Source organism: Eschrichtius robustus, chromosome 2 (assembly GCF_028021215.1).
Source record: "Eschrichtius robustus isolate mEscRob2 chromosome 2, mEscRob2.pri, whole genome shotgun sequence".
In the NCBI taxonomy this organism is placed as follows: Eukaryota; Metazoa; Chordata; class Mammalia; order Artiodactyla; family Eschrichtiidae; genus Eschrichtius; species Eschrichtius robustus.
Window position 1 is genome coordinate 127910900 of NC_090825.1, and position 20498 is coordinate 127931397.

A 20498-nucleotide genomic window follows, 5' to 3' on the forward strand; every position below is an offset into this window, starting at 1 on the left:
AGGCTGGTATCCAACCTCTGAAGCAGGCTGGGAATCTCTGTAATAGGACTTCATGGTTCAGGGGGTACTGAAGCTTAGATTAGAGATTCTTGACCTGGAATCCCTGACTGGGTTTCAGAGAATCTATAAAACCCCTAAATTTGCATGCAGGGGTGTGTGTGTGTGTGTGTGTGTGTGTGTGTGTGTGTGTGTGTGCGCGCGCGCGCGCGCACGTGCAATCGCATGCATCTTTCTGGGAAGAAGACCTAAACATTCATCAGGTTCCCAAAGGAATCTATGAACCATGCCCCACCCCAAGATGTTTTAACAAAATCTTGATTTAGAAACAGAAAGGAATTTCAGAGGAGGCCATGAGAGCTTGGACCCAAGTGTCTCCTACTACAAGAATGGACCCTTTCCCTGATCTTGAGGATGGAACCTGGGACCAGAACGTTAAGCAGGGCCCCAGGGTACAGCTGGCCTCGGGCTCATGGTCAATGAAGTCAGCTCTACACTGATGTTCACATTGAGGCAGAAGAGGAAACATAAAACTTGTGCTTTCTCCTCTGGGTCTCTCTGGACCACTGTCTTAGGTCTCTCAGGAACTCGGGATAACTGAGGCCCTGTCTGGCTCTGGCTGGGGTTACCAGTGAGACCGTGGAGGTTGCACCTGAGATCACAGCTGGTGTGAAGGAAAGCTTGGCAGAAGCAGTGGTCTGACTACCCACTGCCCCAAAGGACCAGGGAAGAGGCAATCACCACTCATGGCCAAAACAGCAGCTGCCATGGAGCGTGACCTTGAGAGGGCTCAGGAGGATTGTGTCCTAAGGACTAGGGCTGGTCTGCAAGGATGGGACCCTTGGACCCTCACCTGAGATGCTGAACCAGAAGAGACCAGGTCGGCCCTCGACACTGATGACTCCCACCATGTGGTTCACGGGGTCTGTCTCCATGACTGTAAAGCTGTAGTGGGATTCATCAAAGGCCAGTGGGGTGGAGGAGGGCCGGGGCTGGGGGATCCACTCAATGTGCAGCCGGACACTGGCCGAGAGCGGTGGCTGCCCACCGTCTGTTGCCTTGACCTGAAAAGAGGCCGGAAGTTGAGGCTTTGACTGTAGGGTTGGGGTTAAGGAACAAGAAGACCCAGGTGGCCAGGCCAGGAGACAGAGCACCCTGTGACTGACTGAGCTGGCCTTTCGTCCACTGGTTCATCCATTCGACACACAGCTGAGAGCTTACGTAAACAGGCACCAAGCCAGTTGCAGCAGGCACAGTGGTGAACAGAACATAGAACTGTGCTCCAGAAACTCATAGGCAGTAAAAAATGAATCAAAGCCACTATTATCTGAAGGCTTTGTGTGCTACTTCCTGAACTGGACTTTCCAAGCATGGGCCCTTTACCCTTCCCAACAGCCATCAACATAATAAACTAGAATTTCTTGAGCTCTCCCTATTATCAGGCCCTGCTCTAAAAGCATTTTGTGCAATATCTAATTTAATCCTATTGACAGCCCTCGGAGAGGTACTGTTATCACCTCCCTTTGGCAGGAGGAAACCGGGGCTCACCATGGTGAATTCACCTGCCTGGGATGACTGCCTGGCCAGTAGTGAGGCTGGGGTTGGATTCAGGCTACTGACATGAGAGCCGAGGCCCTAGCCACTTGCTCTATTGGCTTTCTATAAGGAAAATGTTCTTATGCCCATCTTACAGATGATGAAACAAAGGCTCACGAGGGTTAAGTGACTTGTCCAAGGCCACACAGTTGTAAAATGGCAGTGCTAGGTTTGGAACCCAGGCTTATCTTGATTTCAAAGCCCTGCTCCTCTCACCAAAATCTTTGTCTCTAAGAATAGGGGGGATTTCCCAGGCAAAGACCTTATTGCCCTCAAAGAGAAAGGCCCAGAATTTTGATCTTTTGGCTGAAGTCGGGATTCCCAGTTTCTTTGGGAGAAAGCCACAGAGGAGGGTACTACCTCCATCAAGCCTGAAGGCTGTCTCCCTCCTCCTGTATCCTCAAAGAAAATCCCTGACCAGGTATGCCACTCCCCCTCCACGGCCTCCATCCATCCCTTACCGTTAGGATGTTGTACTCTCCAGCTGGGAAGACGCTGCTGGACGACACCACGCCTGTGACCGGGTCGATACTGAAGCCCCCCTCGTCACTCTCCTCGATACTGTAGGTGACCCTGCCATTGAGACCCACATCCGGGTCTGAAGCCACCAGCCTGTACACAGCCCCAGGGGTCAGTGGGCTGAGCCTCTCTGGAAGGCGGACATTGAAGAGCTTGTGGGAGAAGACAGGGGGGTTGTCGTTGATGTCCAAGATGCGTACCACCACCCTAGAGGTGGACCTTAGGGAGGGCTCCCCGTTGTCCAGCACAGTCACCTGGGGACAGAATCCAGTGTGAGTTGACAAACGCAAGGCAGTGAATATGTACCGCCACCCACCACAGTTCTGCCACTACCCCTGCTTTCAAAAGCCCGGAAATACCCGTCCATCTGTTGCTTGGTATACGCTCGTGATTTTTATTATCATAACCTCACCTTCTTGGAACCCAGCTCTCTGCTAACGTCGCCCAGAGGAAAGCGAGCAAGAACAGAGAAAGAAACCAGAAAGAACTGGAAGAAGAGTCGTAGAGGCTCTAGACAAAAGCTAGAACTCTTTACTCAGGAGGCAAATGGCCATTTCTCGGAGACCATTTACTTTTTATTTGCTTGTAATTCTGGTAAGCTTTGTTCTCGCTTTCCTTAAGCTACTGGAGGTTAGAAAAAAATAATTGAGGAGATGTTAATGGAGGCATGGGTGGTACCTTTGGAGTCAGACATGCCGCCCAATGCATGAAATGATATCAAGAGACAGAGTAAAGGCACGAAAACAATTTCAGAATCGGGCTGTTTCAGGTAGGGGCAAATCATCCCATGCATCAGTATGAGAAGGGACATTTCCACTTTAAATGATTCCGAGTTCTTAATATATTCTGCTGTTTAAAGATAAATGCCTCTACTGAACTATGGAGAATGCCTCAGTCCCTAGAGGGCCGTTTGGCTGCTGCTTACTAGTAATGCCTGTTTCATACAAAGGGAATGTCCAGAGACTGGGAGCATAGAAGGCAAAATTCCTACTGAGGAATATGTGTCCCTCCCAGCTGACGTCTTTAAGACTAGAAGAGATGCTTGTTCATTAGTTGTGGATAGTGCAGGAGGGGGTATAACTAGATTCCTTCTGATTTAATCCCCTCTGAGTCAAGACCGACGCCTCTCATTGGAATGGTCGCCAGGGATGCTTATATGATTTCAGAGATGTCCTAGAAAGAGCACAGAGCTAGAGGACAAAGGTCTGGGTTTTCATCCTGGCTCTGCTACTGACCTAGTGTCTGACCTTGGGTGACTCTCTCTAGAGCGTAGGGATGGACTGGGAAGCAGACCGGACAAGTGCATAGCCCATGTGTACTGCTGCGTCTTCCTGTACTCACTGCAGGCATTGCTAATCCATCAGTGCTTCCTATCCAGCCCTCACATGGTTTCAGATTCCTTCCCTTCACAGTGCTTGAGAGCCAGCGAAGACCCTGAGAGTCTCCACCACCAACCACAGCAAGGCTCAGCTTAAGCAGCAACTCCTCTCTGAGTCAGCACCCTCCTCAGCCGCTGCCTGGAAACGTGCGTGTGGCCCCAAGGCCTGGCTTGGCTCCAGCCTGGCCTCCTGCAGGAGGTTTTCAAATCTAGTGGATGGGTTCAGCAGCATCACTCACCTCCAGGATGTGTTCATCCTTGTTCTCTCGGTCCAGCTGCTGGGCAGTGGATAGGAGACCTGGGGGACAGATGGTTGGAGGGAGACTGGAGCAAAGGGCTCCCAGGGCCATTTTATTTTTATTTATTTATTTATTTAACATCTTTATTGGAGTATAATTGCTTTACAATGGTGTGTTAGTTTCTGCTTTATAACAAAGTGAATCAGCTATACATATACGTATATCCCCATACCTCCTCCCTCTTGCGTCTCCCTCCCACCCTCCCTATCCCACCCCTCTCTAGGTGGTCACAAAGCACTGAGCTGATCTCCCTGTGCTATGCGGCTGCTTCCCACTAGCTATCTATTTTACATTTGGTAGTGTATATATGTCCATGCCACTCTGTCACTTTGTTGCAGCTTACCCTTCCCACTCCCCGTGTCCTCAAGTCCATTCTCTACGTCTGTGTCTTTATTCCTGTCCTGCCCCTAGGTTCTTCAGAACTTTTTTTTTTTTTAAGATTCCATATATATATGTTACCATGTGGTATTTTTCTCTTTCTGACTTACTTCACTCTGTATGACAGACTCTAGGTCCATCCACCTCACTACAAGTAACTCAAATTCGTTTCTTTTTATGGCTGAGTAATATTCCATTGTATATATGTGCCACATCTTCTTTATCCATCCAGCTCTCGATGGACACTTAGGTTGCTTCCATGTCCTGGCTGTTGTAAATAGAGCTGCAATGAACATTGCAGTACATGATTCTTTTTGAATTATGGTTTTCTCAGGGTATATGCCCAGTAGTGGGATTGCTGGGTCCTATGGTAGTTCTATTTTTAGTTTTTTGAGGAACCTCCATACTGTTCTCCATAGTGGCTGTATTAATATACATTCCCACCAACGGTGCAACAGGGTTCCCTTTTCCCAACACCCTCTCCAGCATTTATTGTTTGTAGATTTTTTGATGATGGCCATTCTGACCGGTGTGAGGTGATACCTCATTGTAGTTTTGATTTGCATTTCTCTAATGATTAGTGATGTTGAGCATCCTTTCATGTGTTTGTTGGCTATCTGTATATCTTCTTTGGAGAAATGTCTATTTAGGTCTTCTGCCCAGGGCCATTTTACTGGGATGAATTCAAGGGTTACACTCAAAGCCTAGATCAGAATTCTTCTCGTCTTTGGAGAGCAAGAGCATGAAGGGGAAATGGAACTCTGGAGAGAAAGGAGGGGAAGAGAGGAAGGGGAGAGGACAGCTGAGGTGATGGCATGAGCGGAGGTTCCCACCTACTTCCTGCTTTCACCATGAGGAGGGTGCTGAGCACAGTATATTGCTGAGTGAAAAAGGCAGCTCATCAGGAGTTACAACAGGGATCACGGTCACTGCCTTCAGTTCACGAGAAATCACAGAGGGGTGGCTTTTTACTCCTTTGTTGTAATTCTCTTGTTCATCTGAGACCTAGGACCGGCTCTTCCCATGCCGGGCTGGCACAGATGAGCCAGAGGAGCGCTCCTCTGTAAATTCAGGAAGGTGAACTTAGTGATCTGTAATTCTGGTTTTCATTTTCTAGACACTATGGCTATAAACTGAGGCCATAAAGGCGAGAAGGTGCCAGTTCTCTGCAAGCATCAGGAAAGTCAAGCTCAAGGTTTTCGGGGGCCCGGAGGGACATCCACGCCCATAGACTGAGAGGTCCTAGCTGGGTAGGGAGGTCTCTTTTCGATGAAAGCAGAGCTATTGGTAGGGGGTCAGTGGGTGTTTTAAAAACTTTCAGTAAGTTTCTTCATCTTGTTTAGGCAATTAAATGATGGAGTAATGGACTGAAGTGTGGGGATGGGGGCTCCATGAGAGAAACGGGGATCCGGTGTTGGGGATGAGGCGTCCAGTGCTGGAAATGGGAGTGTGGTGTGAGGAGTGACCTCTGTCTGCGCCATGTTCCTGCCTTCGTGTCATCCCACCTTTTCTTCCCTCAATGAAGGCAGGCACGGGAGGAATCCGAGAAGGCTCCTGGAAAGCCCCACAGCTAGAGAGGAAGATGCATTCCTCTAGGACAGAGTGAATATTGTTTCAGGTGCCCCACCCAGCTTGGCCCCAAGCTGAGGGGCCTCATGGGGAAGGCCCAGCATCCGGGTGCCCCCCAGGAAGAGTGTGGGGATGAGAGGGCCCTGGCTGGGAGCCTTCCTTCCGGCTCAGTCCTGCTCTCCTCCCGCTGCTGGTCTCTCTTCATCCCCTCTCCCCTCTCTCTGTTCATCCCTCACCATCCTCCTTCTCTCTGCCTTCCCAGAGCTTCCTCTCTCCCTCCCCGCTCTTTGCATCTTGGAATCTGTCGCTCTTTCTTCATCTCTGGTTTTTCTTTTCTCTCTCTCCCTTCTCTCACCACTGCCTCCCCCCCATCTTCTCAGGGCCGGTGTCCCTGGAATTGCTGCCTGGCCTCCTGGGCCATTGCCCCTGTTCTCAGCCTCATCTCCCCTCTGAGGTTGGTGTCAGGATTCCCAGGGAGTGCCCGTGTAGGATGGGGACATGGCAGAACCACCCCCAAGGGGCTGTGTGAGGGTCCACCAAGGACCCTTCCTGGCACGAGGCGGGCATTCAGCCGATTCAGCTCTTATCATTTCTCTCCTCCAAACAAATGTCCTGCTGTCACCCCATCTCAGCCCCTTCCCGCTCCGTCCCTTCCCTCATCCAGTGGTTTTATAACTACTGTTGATTCCACCTCTAATGGATTCTAGATTCTTCTACTCTTTTCACCCTGACCCACCGCCATCTAGGTCTTACCCCACCTACCCTGCCAGCTTCCTCTCCCCCCTCTGCCCTTCCTCAGAATCATAAGAACCAGCACTCACTGAGCTCTTACACGTCCAGGCGTTCTTCAAAGCTCCTCATATATCTCCGTCTATTCACCCATTTAGTCTTCCCAACCACCAAAGAGGTAGCTATTATTATCTCCATTTTACTGGTGAGCAAACTCAGACATAGAGCAGTTAAGTAACTTCCCCAAGATCTTACATTTGATAAGTGGTGGAAATGGCTATGCCTTTAGAAAATGGGCCTACTTGCTCATAAAAGACGAGTAAAGACTGAGGAACGGTCAGACACTGGAGAGCAAGGACACGTGAGGACTAGAGGTAGTGTGAGGTCCTGGATGGGAATAAGGACGTTAGCAGAGAAAACTGGGGAAATCTTAGTAAAGTCTGTATTCTCCTTAATAGCCTTGCACCAGTATTCATTCTTAGTTTTGATAAATGTACTAGGTTAACATTAGGGGAAGCTGAGTGATGGGTGTATGAGAACTCTCTTTGCAGCTCTCCTGTAGGTCTACAATTATTTCACCATTAAAAATTTTTTAAAGAAGAAAAAACTAAAAGGAAAAAAAGAAAAAAAGAAAATGGACGTACTTGCTCTGTCTTCAACAAGACCTGGGTCTTCTTCCCTCCTGGCTATTTCTCCTGTCACGGTCCTTGCCCAAGTGCCCTGCCAGACTGCTGCTTGTCAAATCCTCTGCATCCTTCAGCTCGGCATAGCCACCCCTGTTCCATGAAGCCGTTGCTGGTCTACCACACTGAGCAGCTTCCTCTCTCCTATAAACAGTCACAGCACCACATCTACTCATATTTTAACAATGTGGTACTCTTTTTTTATATATAATTTTTTAAAAAATTAATCAATTAATTAATTTATTGGGCTGCTTTGTCTCTTCGTTGCCGTGCGCGTGGGCTTTCTCTAGTTGCGGCGAGCGGGGGCTACTCTTTGTTGCGGTGCACGGGCTTCTCATTGCGGTGGCTTCTCTTGTTGCGGAGCACGGGCTCTAGGCACGCAAGCTTCAGTAGTTGTGGCTCGTGGGCTCAGTAGTTGTGGCACATAGGCTTAGTTGCTCCGCGGCATGTGGGATCTTCCTGGACCAGGGCTCGAACCCGTGTCCCCTGCATTGGCAGGCGGATTCTTAACCACTGCACCACCAGGGAAGTCCCAATGTGGTACTCTTTACACTGGTTCTATAGCTTTTTTTATATCCAGATCTTCATGGTCCTGATGGATTGGATTCCTCAAGGCCTGAAATTATGTTTTATATCTTCCCCTCTCTCTACAGCACGTAATTTAAATGCCTCATCAGGGCAGACACCTTTAAACGTTTGCTGAATAAATGAGTCTTGGGCTTAACAAAAGATTGTGGATGCTGGCAGAGATTCATTCATTCATTTCCCAATTATTGAGGTCCTACTGTGTGCCAGGACTTTATATTATAGTGGGCAAAAATAATCAAGGTTCCTTTTCAGGAAAGCCTTTGAAGTCTAGTGAAGGACATGGATAATTAATGAAATAATCACATAAATGAATATAATGTGCTAAGTGATAAGTGTTTTTAAAAAGTAGATGCTGCTGGGAGATGTATTATAGTGTCAGGAAAAACTTTTTTAAGGAAAGAACAGCTGGGCCAAGATCTGAAAGAAGAGCAGGAGTTAGCCTGAAAACAGAGAGAAGAGACTCCTGGCAGAAGGAATAGCATGTGCAAAGGCCCTGTGCCAGGAGAGGGCATGGACCAAGGCAGGCCATGTGGCTGGATCCAGAAAGTGATAGAGCAAGAGAGGCAAGATGAAGCCAGAAAGGTCAGCAGGGGTCCGGTCAGGCACAAGTCTGTGGGACACGGCAGGGTCTGGCTTTATCTTAAGGGCATAGGGAAGCCATCCAAGGGATCCAAGTATGGAAGTAGGACAATATAATGTGGATAAGAAAGGTGGGTGGGGGGGGGATCATTGCTGACTTATTATTTTATTTTCAAATGTTCATGCTGATAAAAATTTCTTCTCAACTGTAGGAAGACTCAGAGCTCCCTGCCCTCTGGGGCATTTTGCCAGACCTGGTGTCAGGGAACTGTTGACAGTAAACAGAGCAGGGATTTGGAAGAAGTAGAGAACCTATTGCCTTAGGTGAGAGATCTCTTCCCTCTTCCAAAAAGGGAGGGACAGCGGGGGGGCCCAGGCAGAGAGCCAGCTTAGGCTTGTTTTTCAAGAGAAAAGCATCCTCCTTCTAGGAGGACTAATTCACTCCCTGAGGTCAAAGTTTCCAAACAGATGTCACAGGGCAAAGAGGCACTTGTATCGCCCGCCCACTGTCTGCCTCAGGATCCCCAGGCCCATCACTCCTCCTGACTCCCTTTTGCCTTAAGGGTCAGGAAGCTGCTGCCAGCACTCTCCCCTTCTCCTTCCTCCAATCTTGCCAGACTTCTGTCCTTCCAGGACAAGAGTCAGTTGGAGCTGGAGAATGGGAAGTTGGGTTCAAAGGAGAGAATGTCAGCCTTCTCTGCAGTAGGGTTGTTGTTCATGGTCAAGAGGGACATGTGGCCTTGGAGCCGTACCTGCAGCAATGGGAGCTGGCTCTCACCTTCTGCTGGGAGCCAGGCAGGCAGCATAATTGCAGGAAGCAGGCGGGAATAACACAGTCGGGCGTGAGGGGACTGTGGGCACAGAGGACACACCTGCTGTGCACAGGGAGCTGCTGTCAGCTCCGGGCAGTGGTGGCCCTGCGGGATGTGCGGTCCATGTGGCCAGATCTTCTAGTTATTTTAAGAACAACCAGAAATCTGGAATGTTTTGCGAAATTTCCAGATTTTTAAATGTTGGCAACAACTTGAAAAATCACTGTTTAAAGCTTGTGCAGGCCAAACAGAACACCTTTGTGGGCTACATCTGGTTCACGGCTGCAAGCCAATGACCTCTGGATTCCTCTAAACCATCCAAGATGGGCTTGGACCGAGGATAGACCTTTGTGAGACGGTTGGTTCCTCTGAAGTGGATCTCTGTGGCCACCGTGCCGTGAGCAGGCTTGAGATCAGTTTGGGACTAGAGTTAAGAGATTCAACCTGTGGCTCGTGATTCTCAGGAATGGTCAGTTGGGAGCACTTGGAGGTCTGAAATAGTCCCAGCTTGACCACCTAGGGAACCTGCTTAGCTTCCCTAGGCTCCAAGGAAAGAAAACTGACATATTCTTATTCTCCCATAGAGATGGACTTTGTTGAGCAGCACTTCTCGAACTTAGCACACATCAAAATCCTCTGGATGTCATATTAAAATACAGATTTCTGGTCCCCACCCTGAGCTCTGATTCAGTAGGTCTAAGATGGGGCCTGGGAACTTGACTTTCTAACAAGTTCATAGGTGATGCTCATGATGCCATTCTAGGACCACACTTTGAGAAGCACTGTTGTAGATAATCCTATGCACCCAGATTTCTGAGGTCCTTACCTGTGAGAGGATGAACAACAAAGAATCCCATATGGTTGCCACTGGTGATATTGAAGGTCAGCTTCCCTTTGGAGCTGGAGTCCAGGTCCCAGGCATCCAGCTGAAGCACGGAGGTGTGCAGGGGTGCATCCTCCCGGACGGAGGGGTAGAACACGGGCCTGGACATCTGGGGTGGGTTGTCATTGACATCCAAAACCTCAATGTAGACTTCAGTTACAGAAGAGCGGGGGGTGGAACCCCTATCCACTGCCAGTACCGTCAGCCAGTAGCAGGACATGAATTCTCGGTCCAGGGGTGCGAAAGTCTGAATCATTCCTAGAGATAGTCGATCACCAAACCCAAAATATTTTAGAGCTCAAAGTAGCTTTAGAAAACACTTTACCTAACAATCCTGAAATGGTACTGTGGAAAGGATATTAATAAGTATTCCACGAGAAAAGGGAACTATGGCTGATATGGCATGGGAGCTGCTGAGTTAAACACAGGGAAATTCATATCCTTATTGTAGAACCTCTCAGAGCCTTTATCTGCTAAGATAGGCTCATGACTCGGGCATGTGGGCATATGCAGTGTTTCCAGAAGACCATGGTAGTTGACCTACTTTCTCCTGACTACTTCAAGCCAAGTCCAATTTATTCATTTCACATTCTCTAAGTGGGATTTCCTTACATTTGTCCTTAGACTGGTTCCTTCAAGTTTCAAGTCCTTATAGATACCATTTCAAGGGTAGGGGTTTGATAAATAAATTGCTGTTCCCCTCTCCTCATCTTCATGATTTTAGAGACTTGGCTTCATTCATTGGTTCACTCATCTACAAGTTGCTTATTATGAACTAGCACTGTTCTAGAAGTCGAGGGTCCAAGAGTGAGTAGAAGAGGCTTGTAGCCTAAGTTCTTATGGGTCACACTCAGCTGGAAAGACCCAGATGAGAGGGCAAAATCTGTACTCAGAGCCATAGCATCATAGAGCTGAAGGAACCTTATTCCTTTGACAGATGGGGAAACGGAGGCCCAGAGAAAGAGCATGACTTGACCAAGATCATGTAGCAAGTAAGCAGAAGAGCTGGGTCTAGAATTGACTCTCAATCTAATGCTCTTTCTACCACATCACCCTGCCCTCTACCCCGGAGAGAAATCATCCCATCAAGAAGGACCTACTTTTATTCACCTGGGATCTCTCCCAAGGTGTCTACCTCAGGACCTCACAAGTAGAGGGTGCCCAGTAAGTGTTTGCTGAATTGCATTTATTTTCTGTGGAGCTTCAGAGGAATAAATAAGTTGGTGCCACCTTTTTGGAGGACAATTTGGAAATATCTAGTAGCATTGATATTAATTATATATCTATGGATGATGGATATATGGATATATGGATATTATATATCTATTAATATTATCTTTTGACCCAAGAGCTCCATTTTTAAGAGCTCTTCCTGTAGAGACTCATTGCATATGAGTAAAAGTATATGAACAAATGCAGCCATTAAAAAAGAACGAAGAAGATTTATATGTACTGACATATAAGATATCCTGGTGACAAAATAAGTTTCAGAATTAGTATCTGTTGTACTATGTTTTCATAATAATAAAATGAAAAGTGATAATATATCAGATGCAATGAGAAAAATTTAGAAGATTATAGGACAAATTGTTAATAGAGATTATATCTGGGGAGATGGGACACAGAGAAACATTCATTTTAAAATTATATATAAAAATTTTATAACTATGATACATTATTTTTATAAGCATATATATGTAATATATGGTTTTGTGTGTGTGTATATGTATACATGTGTGTGTGAGATGGTTGATTCAACTTAAATGGATATACATACATAAACCCACATATGTATATATACATATATATACTATATATATCATATATATATATATATACACACATATATATATACTATATATATCATATATATATATAAATTAAAAATAAAATAAAAGGGACAGGAAGGAGTGTCCCTATTTATTGTTCTTTTTAGCCTATAGCCTGACTTCTCTCAACACAGTGCCTGATTCCCTAAGGCCCATCCTCTCGCAGCACCTGGCCCTCCCATCCCATCCCACTCCCAGTACCTGTGTCTTGGTTGATGCTAAAGGCTGCAAGGTCGGTGCCAGCCCGCAGGAAGTACTGGAGCTCCCCATCCAAGCCACTGTCCTCATCATGGGCAGCCACTGCCATCACTGAGGTTCCCGAGGGGCTGTTCTCCTGCACCTGGCCCTGGTACACAAAGGAGGCAAAGCGGGGAGGGTGGAGGTTCTCATTCACATCCAGGACGATCACCTCCAAGCGGCAGAGGGTCCTTCGGGCCAGGGGCTTCCCACTGTCGCTGGCCCACAGGCTCAGGTTATACCCAGCCCTCCTCTCAAAGTCCAGCTCTTTCTCCAGACTGAGTGCCCCCGTCATGAGATTCACGTGGAAGGTCCCATGGGCATCATCCAACAGGACATATCGTACTTCTCCCGCAGGGCCCAGGTCAGGATCAGAGGCATCCAGAAATGTTAGAATAGTCCCTGGAGGCAGATCCTCTGGGACCTTAAGGCTGCGGAGTTCTGTGATGCACTGGGGAGAGTTGTCATTGGCATCATCCAATGTGACTATCAGGTCAGTGACAGAGAAGAGCTGATGACCCTTCCTGGGCTGGTCCCTGGCCTCCACCTTGAGTATATATTGAGGTTCTGATTCCCGGTCCAGGTGTCCTGTGACAACCAGTTCCCCAGTGAGGGGATGGAGGGAGAACTTCTCTGTGGGGCTTAGCAGGGTGTAGCGAACCCTCCCATTGTCCTCCGAGTCGGCATCTTTTGCTTTCAGCTCTGTAATTGTGGTTCCAACTTCTGTGTCCTCTGAGATGGTTACCTGGTACCCACCAGGAGGAAATCTGGGTGCATTATCATTCCAGTCTTCCACATTCACTGTCAGCAGCTTCCAGGAGGACTTCTGGGGAGTGCCCAGGTCATACACCGTTACATTGAGGATGTAGAAACTGGTGGCTTCATAGTCCAAGGGGGCAGCTACAGTGAGCAGCCCTGTTTCCAGCTCAACGTCAAAGCAGCCGTCTTCGTTGCCATCTGCAATCGCATAGACCAGTTTGCCGTTGAAGCCAGTATCAGGGTCGGTGGCTGCCAGGTGGGCCAGGGGGGTGTTGAGAGGAGCACGCTCAAGGATGTCAATGGACTGTGGGAAGTGGTCCTCAAACTGAGGGGTATGATGATTGATCTGATAGGCACTTAAGGAAGTGAAATCCTCATCACTGGACTGCTGATTCTGAAGCCCAACAGAGTGCAGGATGGTCTGTGTGAAATGTGTCAATACCCCCGTTTTATCACACTTTACAGGGACCTCAGAATGAGGGTCCTTCACTACAGTAACATTCAAAGTCATGGGCGAGGCATAGTTTTTCCCATCTGAGGCTGTAATTTTCAGGGAATAGTTGATTGGTTGACCAGTAGTATGGTTCCTAAAAGGGCGTTTGAGGGATATCACTCCAGAGAAATGATTTAGATGAAAATACTCTAGTTCGTTGCCTGACACAAACTCATATTTTAGGTTCTGAAGCTCATCCACATCTATAGCTGACACGGTCATTACTGATTTTCCTACTGGCCAGTCTTCATGGATAGACCCAGTGCAATTGACTTCCTCAAACATAGGCTTGTTGTCATTCAAGTTCTTGAGCCTAAGGGAAACAGACACTTCTTTTTCCTGGCGAAATGGGGATCCGCAATCTGATGCCCATACCTGGAAGGTGTAAATTCTGTTCATGAGCTCGTAATCCATGGGTTTGGAGGTGGAGATGATCCCCAGGTAAGGGTCGATAGAAAAGGGCACAGAGTTTGGGCGAGCGATGGAGTAGGTGACATATCCATTCTCTCCGTGATCCTGGTCTGTGGCCGTAACAGTCAAAATGCTGGTGCCTGGAGGGATGTTCTCATCAAAGGTGCCATAGTAGGAGGACTTGTTGAACGTGGGGGCGTGGTTGTTACAGTCCATGATGTCAATGACCACAGTGGTGGAGGCCAGGCCCAGTGAGGTTCTGATGTGTAGCTGGTACTGAGCTCGGTCATGGAAGTCCATGAGCTTCGTGGTGGTGATCAGCCCCGTGCGGGCATTCAGTTTAAACGCTGCACTCTCTGAGGATGGCTTTAGAACATACTTCAGGTTGGGGAAGGCGTGGGTTCCTTTCACCATCACCACACGGCTACCAGGAGGGGAAAACTCACTAAGCTGCACTCTGTAAACAGCCTTCTCAAATTTGAGGGAAGCCAGTTTGGAAGGGGGTAGGTGAAAGCCCCTGATCTGGGAATAAGAAGGTCTGCTCCCACCCCTGGCCTGCAGGCTGAGGTTGAATCCATGGGGGTGTTCCATCCAGTTGATGTCTTTGACGGAAACCAAACTGAACTCGCTGCTCCGGGCGTAAGACTTGATGGCTTTGAAGTTCTTTCCAGGGTCACCACCAACAATTTCCAGTGAGTCCACGTCACCACCTGAGCTCTTTGCATCTACCACCACCGTGGCATAGGTGGCATCGTCACTGCTCTCTGGTGTAGCCAAGACCACTGAGGCAATGGCCGGGAGCTTCCTGAGGGCAGGCTCCACATGGATGACCAAGGCTGCCAAGTTGCCGAATCCGTTGCCCTCTGAGATCTTCCGCATGCGGTCCACAGCCAGCACCTGCAGCTCATACTTCCCTCGCCAGGTGACGTTGAGCTTCCCAGCCAAGGTGACCACCCCGCTGGTGGGATGGATGGCAAACATCTCCGACCTTGTGTTAAAGGTGTAATAGAACTCGGCGTTCTGGCCCAGGTCGGCATCCGTGGCGCTCACCTTGCAGATGGGGCTCTTGAGGGGCATGTCCTCAGAGATGGTGACTCGGTATGAAGGCGGGGAGAAGAGGGGCTTCAGGTCATTCTGGTCCAGGATGTGGACCACCACGCGGGTCAGAGCTTCTAACTCCGAGGTCTTCTCCGTGGCTTGGACGATGAGGGTGTAGCTATCTCGCACCTCCCTGTTCAGAAGGGCTGTGTTGCTGCTCTTTGTCCTTATTCTCAGAAAGCAGAAGTTGCCTACCACGTACTCCTCTGTTTTAAACACGTTGGCCACATCTCCAGAGATAATCCGGTACCTCACTGCCCACTGGGGGTCTGTGAGATAGATGCCCATTTTCTCAGGGCTCTCCACGTAGGTCTTGGGAGCAGAGTTTTCATAGATGGTCACATTATAAAGGGGGTGTGTGAAGCGCCAGGCTGAGGAGATGATCCCTTCTAGGGGTTTCTCACAAGTTGTACAATGGAGCAAGAAAATGGCAAACCCCAACAGGGCAATAATCATGATGGAAAACCTCCCGAAACCCTGGGCAGAAAAAGAAAGGGTACAAGTTAGGAAAGAAATGGTTCCTACTGCTGTGGTTCTTAACTGGGGTGGTTTTGCCCCTCAGGAGATATTTGGCAATGTCTGAAGGTATTTTGGGCTACCCCAGCTTGTGTGCAGGAGGTGCTACTGGCATTTAGTAGATAGAGGACGGGGTTGCTGCTAAACATCCTACAACGCACGGGACAGATCCCCACAGCAAAGTCAGTAGGGCTGAGATTGCGAAACCTTGTGTTTGAAGAATAACAGACTAGTTTAAGTGCTTTCTGAAGGGCATCCGGCAGATACAACACTGTCCTTACCACTTCCCTCCTTTTCCCGAAACCTTCAACGGCTCCCCAGTGATGGTGAAATCATTCTGACCAGGTACCCAAGCTTAGCAGTCAGGCCCTAAGTACTTCTGATAAGACCCCTCCATCAGGGCTCAGCTCCAGTTGAACTGAGCTGTGTCTGCATATGTAGGGGCTGCAGAAGAGCAAAGGGACCACGATCACAGGCCTGGCATCAGGCTGCTAGGCTGTCAGGCCTGGCTCCACCACTTACTAACTGGGTGACTTTCTAGGCAGGCAATTTCACCTCTGTGAGACTCGATTTCCTCTTCTGTAGAATAGGAATAAGGATATTAACTACCTCATTGGATTGTTGTGAAAATCAAGTGAAATAACAAAGGTAAATGACCTAGCATAGTGCCTGGCACATAGTAAGTTTTAAGGTAATATTAGCTATTATTAGTCATAGGAATCTAAGTTTCATAAAGCGAAGGGACCTGCCCAGGGCCTTACAGCTAGATAGAAACAAAGCAAGAATTAGACCTGGAGTTCCTTGCATCACAGGCCAGGGCTGCTTCCCCCATCCCAGGCTTACCTACACCTGTCCCACCACAAGTTCCTTTGGACAGAGCCTGATTCTGACTCGCCTTGTAACCCTGAACAGAGAAAACCCCTCCCTTCCTGGACTGTCAGAGCTGAAATGGCCCTGAGAGATGATGGAGCTCAGATCCCTCTTCTCATGCATAGATGGGGAAATAGAGCCCCAGGTGGGGGAGGGGTCTTGCCCCAAGTCCCAAGGTGGGTGGCCAGGTAAGAACCAGCCCCTGGAGATTGTTGAACTAACCGTGAGTGAACGCTTCACCCTCTAAGACCTGCTGCTCTTCCCCATCCTCTTCCTTGCTGCTTCCCGAATGCCTCGTCCCTGAACTCCAGCCTGGGTCAAAATGTGAGACTCATCAGAGCCAAGGATGGGGAGGGGGACCGGGGAGGGCAGAGTTTGGTTGCCAAACCGGGTCTTCTAGAAGCAATGTGTGAGGCTGCGTACACCAGGCTGGTGGCCGGCCTGCCCTTGGGAGTCTTGACTCCGTGGAGTTCATGGCTACCAGCCAGATGTGCCGAGCATTCTTGGAGGAAACAGGCAAAACTTGTTTTTCCAGTTGCCTTGGTCTTCAAAGGCAAGGAAGAGTTAAACTTCCAGGGCAAGGGGGAAAGGGAGAGGCTTGGATCCTTGTCTTTCCAGAGTCCTAAGAGAAACAAATGCAGGTTCTTTAAGACCTCGTGGGTTGCATCCCAACATGGGAAGGAGGGTGGAGGCAGAAATGGAAAAGCCAACCTAACTTGGCCTCTGAAAGCCTGTGACAGAGAAGAATTTGAATAGGGCTCCTCCTTCCAGCCTCCCTACCACCATCCCTCGCTTGAGATCCTGTTGGTGGCGCCCTAAACCCAGCACCTCAGAAGAGAGGGGGCAGGATGGAGGTAGATTCTATGCTTAGGGTCCTAAAGCCAGGGACAGAAAAAGATGCAGTCTACTCCCCACCCTTACTGCCCCCTTGCTCTCACCCCTTGCTTGCCACCGCAGCCCATGAAGGACCCGGCCACAGGCAAAAGCCACGCTCACCCATCCCTGACACAATCCCCTGCAAGCACAAGGGGACCCCTGAATCATTTGGACCCCACCCCTTCCCCCAGGATGGTATTGCTTTTGAAGTTGAAGACCCAGGGGAAATGAGTGCTTACCCCAGTCCCAGGTCCACACTCACTCCTTGGCCCGGCGAGCCCAGGGTGCGTGCAGCCTCCCAGCTCTGCCTGCCCTGCTTTGGGGAAAGCTTCCTGTTCACCAGGTCAGCACCTGTGGAGGGCAGGTCCCAACAAGACACTCCGCTCAGCAGCTGCAGGGGCGCCTTGAGAGCCGGAGTCCTTAAGATGAGCTGCAGGGAAGGGATCAGGGATGGGGTCTCCCTGGGGGGCAATAAGATGCCAAAGGGGGTGCACCCTTGTGTAGGGGTTTGATGCCCATGGCTTTGTTCAAGCCGTGGGACCCACAGACCTGGTGAGTGGTTTGCTGGGGGAAGGGCCTGTGTCTGATATTTGTTTCTGGCACCACACCTGGGCAGGTGAACAGGCTTACAGGGTGCAGGGGCACATGGGCTCCCTGGGCTACCCTCCCACCTCATGGCACCTAGGACCACTATTTTGAATCCTCTTGTGAAAACATAGATCAGTTCTTATCACTTCCCTGTTTAAAATTTTCCAGTGGCTTCCCACAGCATTTAGATGAAAATCTGAACTTGTTATCATGGCCTGGAAGACTCCCCACCATCTGGGCCCTGCCTGCATCTCCAGTGATACCTCCCACCACTCTCCCCATTGTTCACCAAGCTGCAGCCATAAGGGCCTTCTTTCTCCTCTGCAAACATACTAAACTGGGATCTGCCTCAGGGCCTTTGCACTTGCTGTTTCCCTCTATTTAAGATTCTCCCACGGCTGGCTTCTTGTTATTATCCATTTCTCACCTCTAATGTCACCGCCTAACCCCCAGTTTGATGTAGCCTCCTTCCTAATGCCCTTCTTTGTCACATCACTCCATTTTCTCCATGGCACTTGTCACCTCCCAACATGTTCTTATTTATTTGTTTACTGTCTCCTGCCCTAGATGCTAGGCTCCATGAAGACAGGAGCTTTTTGATCTTATTCATGCACGAATTCCCAGTGCCTAGATCAGTGCCTGGTACATAACAGAGCTCAATAAATACTAATTGAAAAATGAAAGGATCTGGCCTTAGGGAAATCAATGACGGATTGAAAGCTGAAAGAACATTTAGCAATCATTCCTTCCTTTTTGATGCTGGAAAATAAAGTCCCCAAAAAAGAAAGGGACTTGCCCAAAGTCACAGGGTGAGAACCAGAGCCAGGTTCTTTCCTCCCAACCATGCTGCCAGAAAGAGAAACTGTGTTCACCTGTAAATCCAACTGTTTGTGTTCAAGCCCAACTCCACCACTTGCTAACTGTATAACCTTGGGGAAGTTAACCTCTCTGAACCTCAGTTTCCTCATCTGTAAGATGGGGCTATTAACAGTACTGCTTTCCTGGGGTTTTATGAAGATGAAATACGATCATGTACATTAATATGCTTAGCATTGGTGCCTGGCCCATAGAAAAGCACTCAATAAATATTAGTCTCAAAGCCAAAGCAGAATCAAAGCCTGAGGTCGGGGTGAGGGTGGGGTAGACTGAACCCCCTGTGGAAGGCCCAGCCTGTGCCCCAGTGGAGCAGGAATCCGCTGGTCCCTGGTCAAGTCTAAGCTTGCTGGCCCAGCCGCAGGCTCTGCTGGGAAGCTGCGAGCAGGCGCTTGTCTGGGGTGGGGCCTCATGCTCTTGGCTCCCCAGACTCAGAGAGAAATCTGCATGTGGGTGAATGTGCACATTTGCAAGAAAGCACACACACACACACACACACACACACACTTAGGAGACAATTTTGAATAATTGTGTGGGTACGCTAATTGTGTGCGCCTGCTTGGCAGAATGCGTACTGTGTGAGTAAATAAACTGGTAACTGTGGGGCTTGCGTGTACACGGGTGTGAGCAAGTGCAGGTGTGGGGTTTCGTGAATGGACCCTTTTAGGACATATGTGTAAATCAAACTCTGTCTCCATGTAACTCCCAACCCCATTTCATGCATGGGGAAGGCAGCAGAAGGTGGTTCACAGCACAAAGCTTCTGGCTGTGTGACTTTGGGCAAGTGGCTTACCTTCTCTGATTCTTAGTTTCCTGACTTCATAATACCATTTTGAGAATGAAATGAGTTAATGTACATAAATGCTGAACATGGCGTGTGGCACAATTTTTGAAAAATATTATGAAGTACTATTACTTTTTAGCAGCCAACTCAGACTATTGATTGTTGAGTTTGTGGGTAATGAAAACTCTCAGATGTCTTTTCACGTCATCCCCAATCTGTTCTTGTGCAGGCTGATCTTCTGCAACTAAATGACATAGGATTTTAATGAGACTGTGATTCATTTCTCCTTGTGTTTCACTCACTGCCCCAGCATCCCAGAATCTTAATTCTAACGTTCAGAAACTTGGTGGTTGTAACATCCGTGTCTTTATCCGAGTCACTGATAAAAGTCTGAACACAACTGGCAGGATAAGTGCTCTGAGATCTATCCTCATTTTCTTGGTTAGTGATCTCAAGTGCAATTCTGGAACGACTCATCTCACAATGTGGAGAGCTCCCCGTCACTGGGGGAATCCAAGCAGATTCTGTGTGGCCACCTGGGAAGGATATGCTACTCTAGCGGGATAGGTGCCCTTGGGGGAAACAAGGAGAGCTCTAAAGTCCTTTCCATCTTATACAGGTAGGTTCTTCGGCTTGTGCAGGCCTATGGGATTTCCTCTGGCTGTGGATCAGGAAAATCATTCGCCGATGCCTATTCAGGGGTCAGTGTAGTAAGCTGACCTGGCTCTCAGGAGACCTAGGTCTAAAGTCACTTATTCCCGTGACTGGTCAAATCAGTCACCTAAGCCCTCTGGACCTCCTTCTTCATCTGTAAATGATGTGTGTATGTTGGGGGAAGGGGCGGGAATGGATCTGTGATTTCAGACCCCTCTATTGCTTTCAGGGGCAGAATCTCTTTTTTCCTGCTGAAATTCTACTTGGAAACACAGCCTATAAACAGATAAAAGCAGAGCTGCACTATTGCAGCAGGGCTCGAGGCCTAGGACCCTGCCCCCAGGTTTGTCCCTCACTCCCTTGGGAAGCACAGGTTTGAAAAACTGGACTAAGAGCCCCTCCAGATCTGACAAGCGGGGGCTCTGCTATGCTAACGTCCTGTGTCCTGCCTACATGTTCTAAGCGGTGTGGTTGGATGTTCTGTGATTCTAATGCTCTGT

At 48.8% G+C, this 20498-nt stretch overlaps 2 protein-coding genes across 2 annotated transcripts in view; one reads left to right on the plus strand and one right to left on the minus strand.

Annotated features, from left to right (window-relative positions):
• Positions 1 to 15293, minus strand: part of FAT2 (FAT atypical cadherin 2) — a 61460-nt gene extending 46167 nt beyond the window's left edge. Inside the window, exons 1-5 of the mRNA XM_068536241.1 lie at positions 12041 to 15293; positions 9954 to 10268; positions 3730 to 3788; positions 2055 to 2366; positions 851 to 1061 (exon numbers count right to left, since the gene is read on the minus strand). Coding sequence (XP_068392342.1) covers positions 851 to 1061; positions 2055 to 2366; positions 3730 to 3788; positions 9954 to 10268; positions 12041 to 15293 — 4150 coding nt within the window. The remainder of the gene's footprint in view (positions 1 to 850; positions 1062 to 2054; positions 2367 to 3729; positions 3789 to 9953; positions 10269 to 12040) is intronic.
• Positions 1 to 20498, plus strand: part of SLC36A1 (solute carrier family 36 member 1) — a 161988-nt gene that overhangs the window by 114752 nt on the left and 26738 nt on the right. The window lies entirely within an intron of this gene.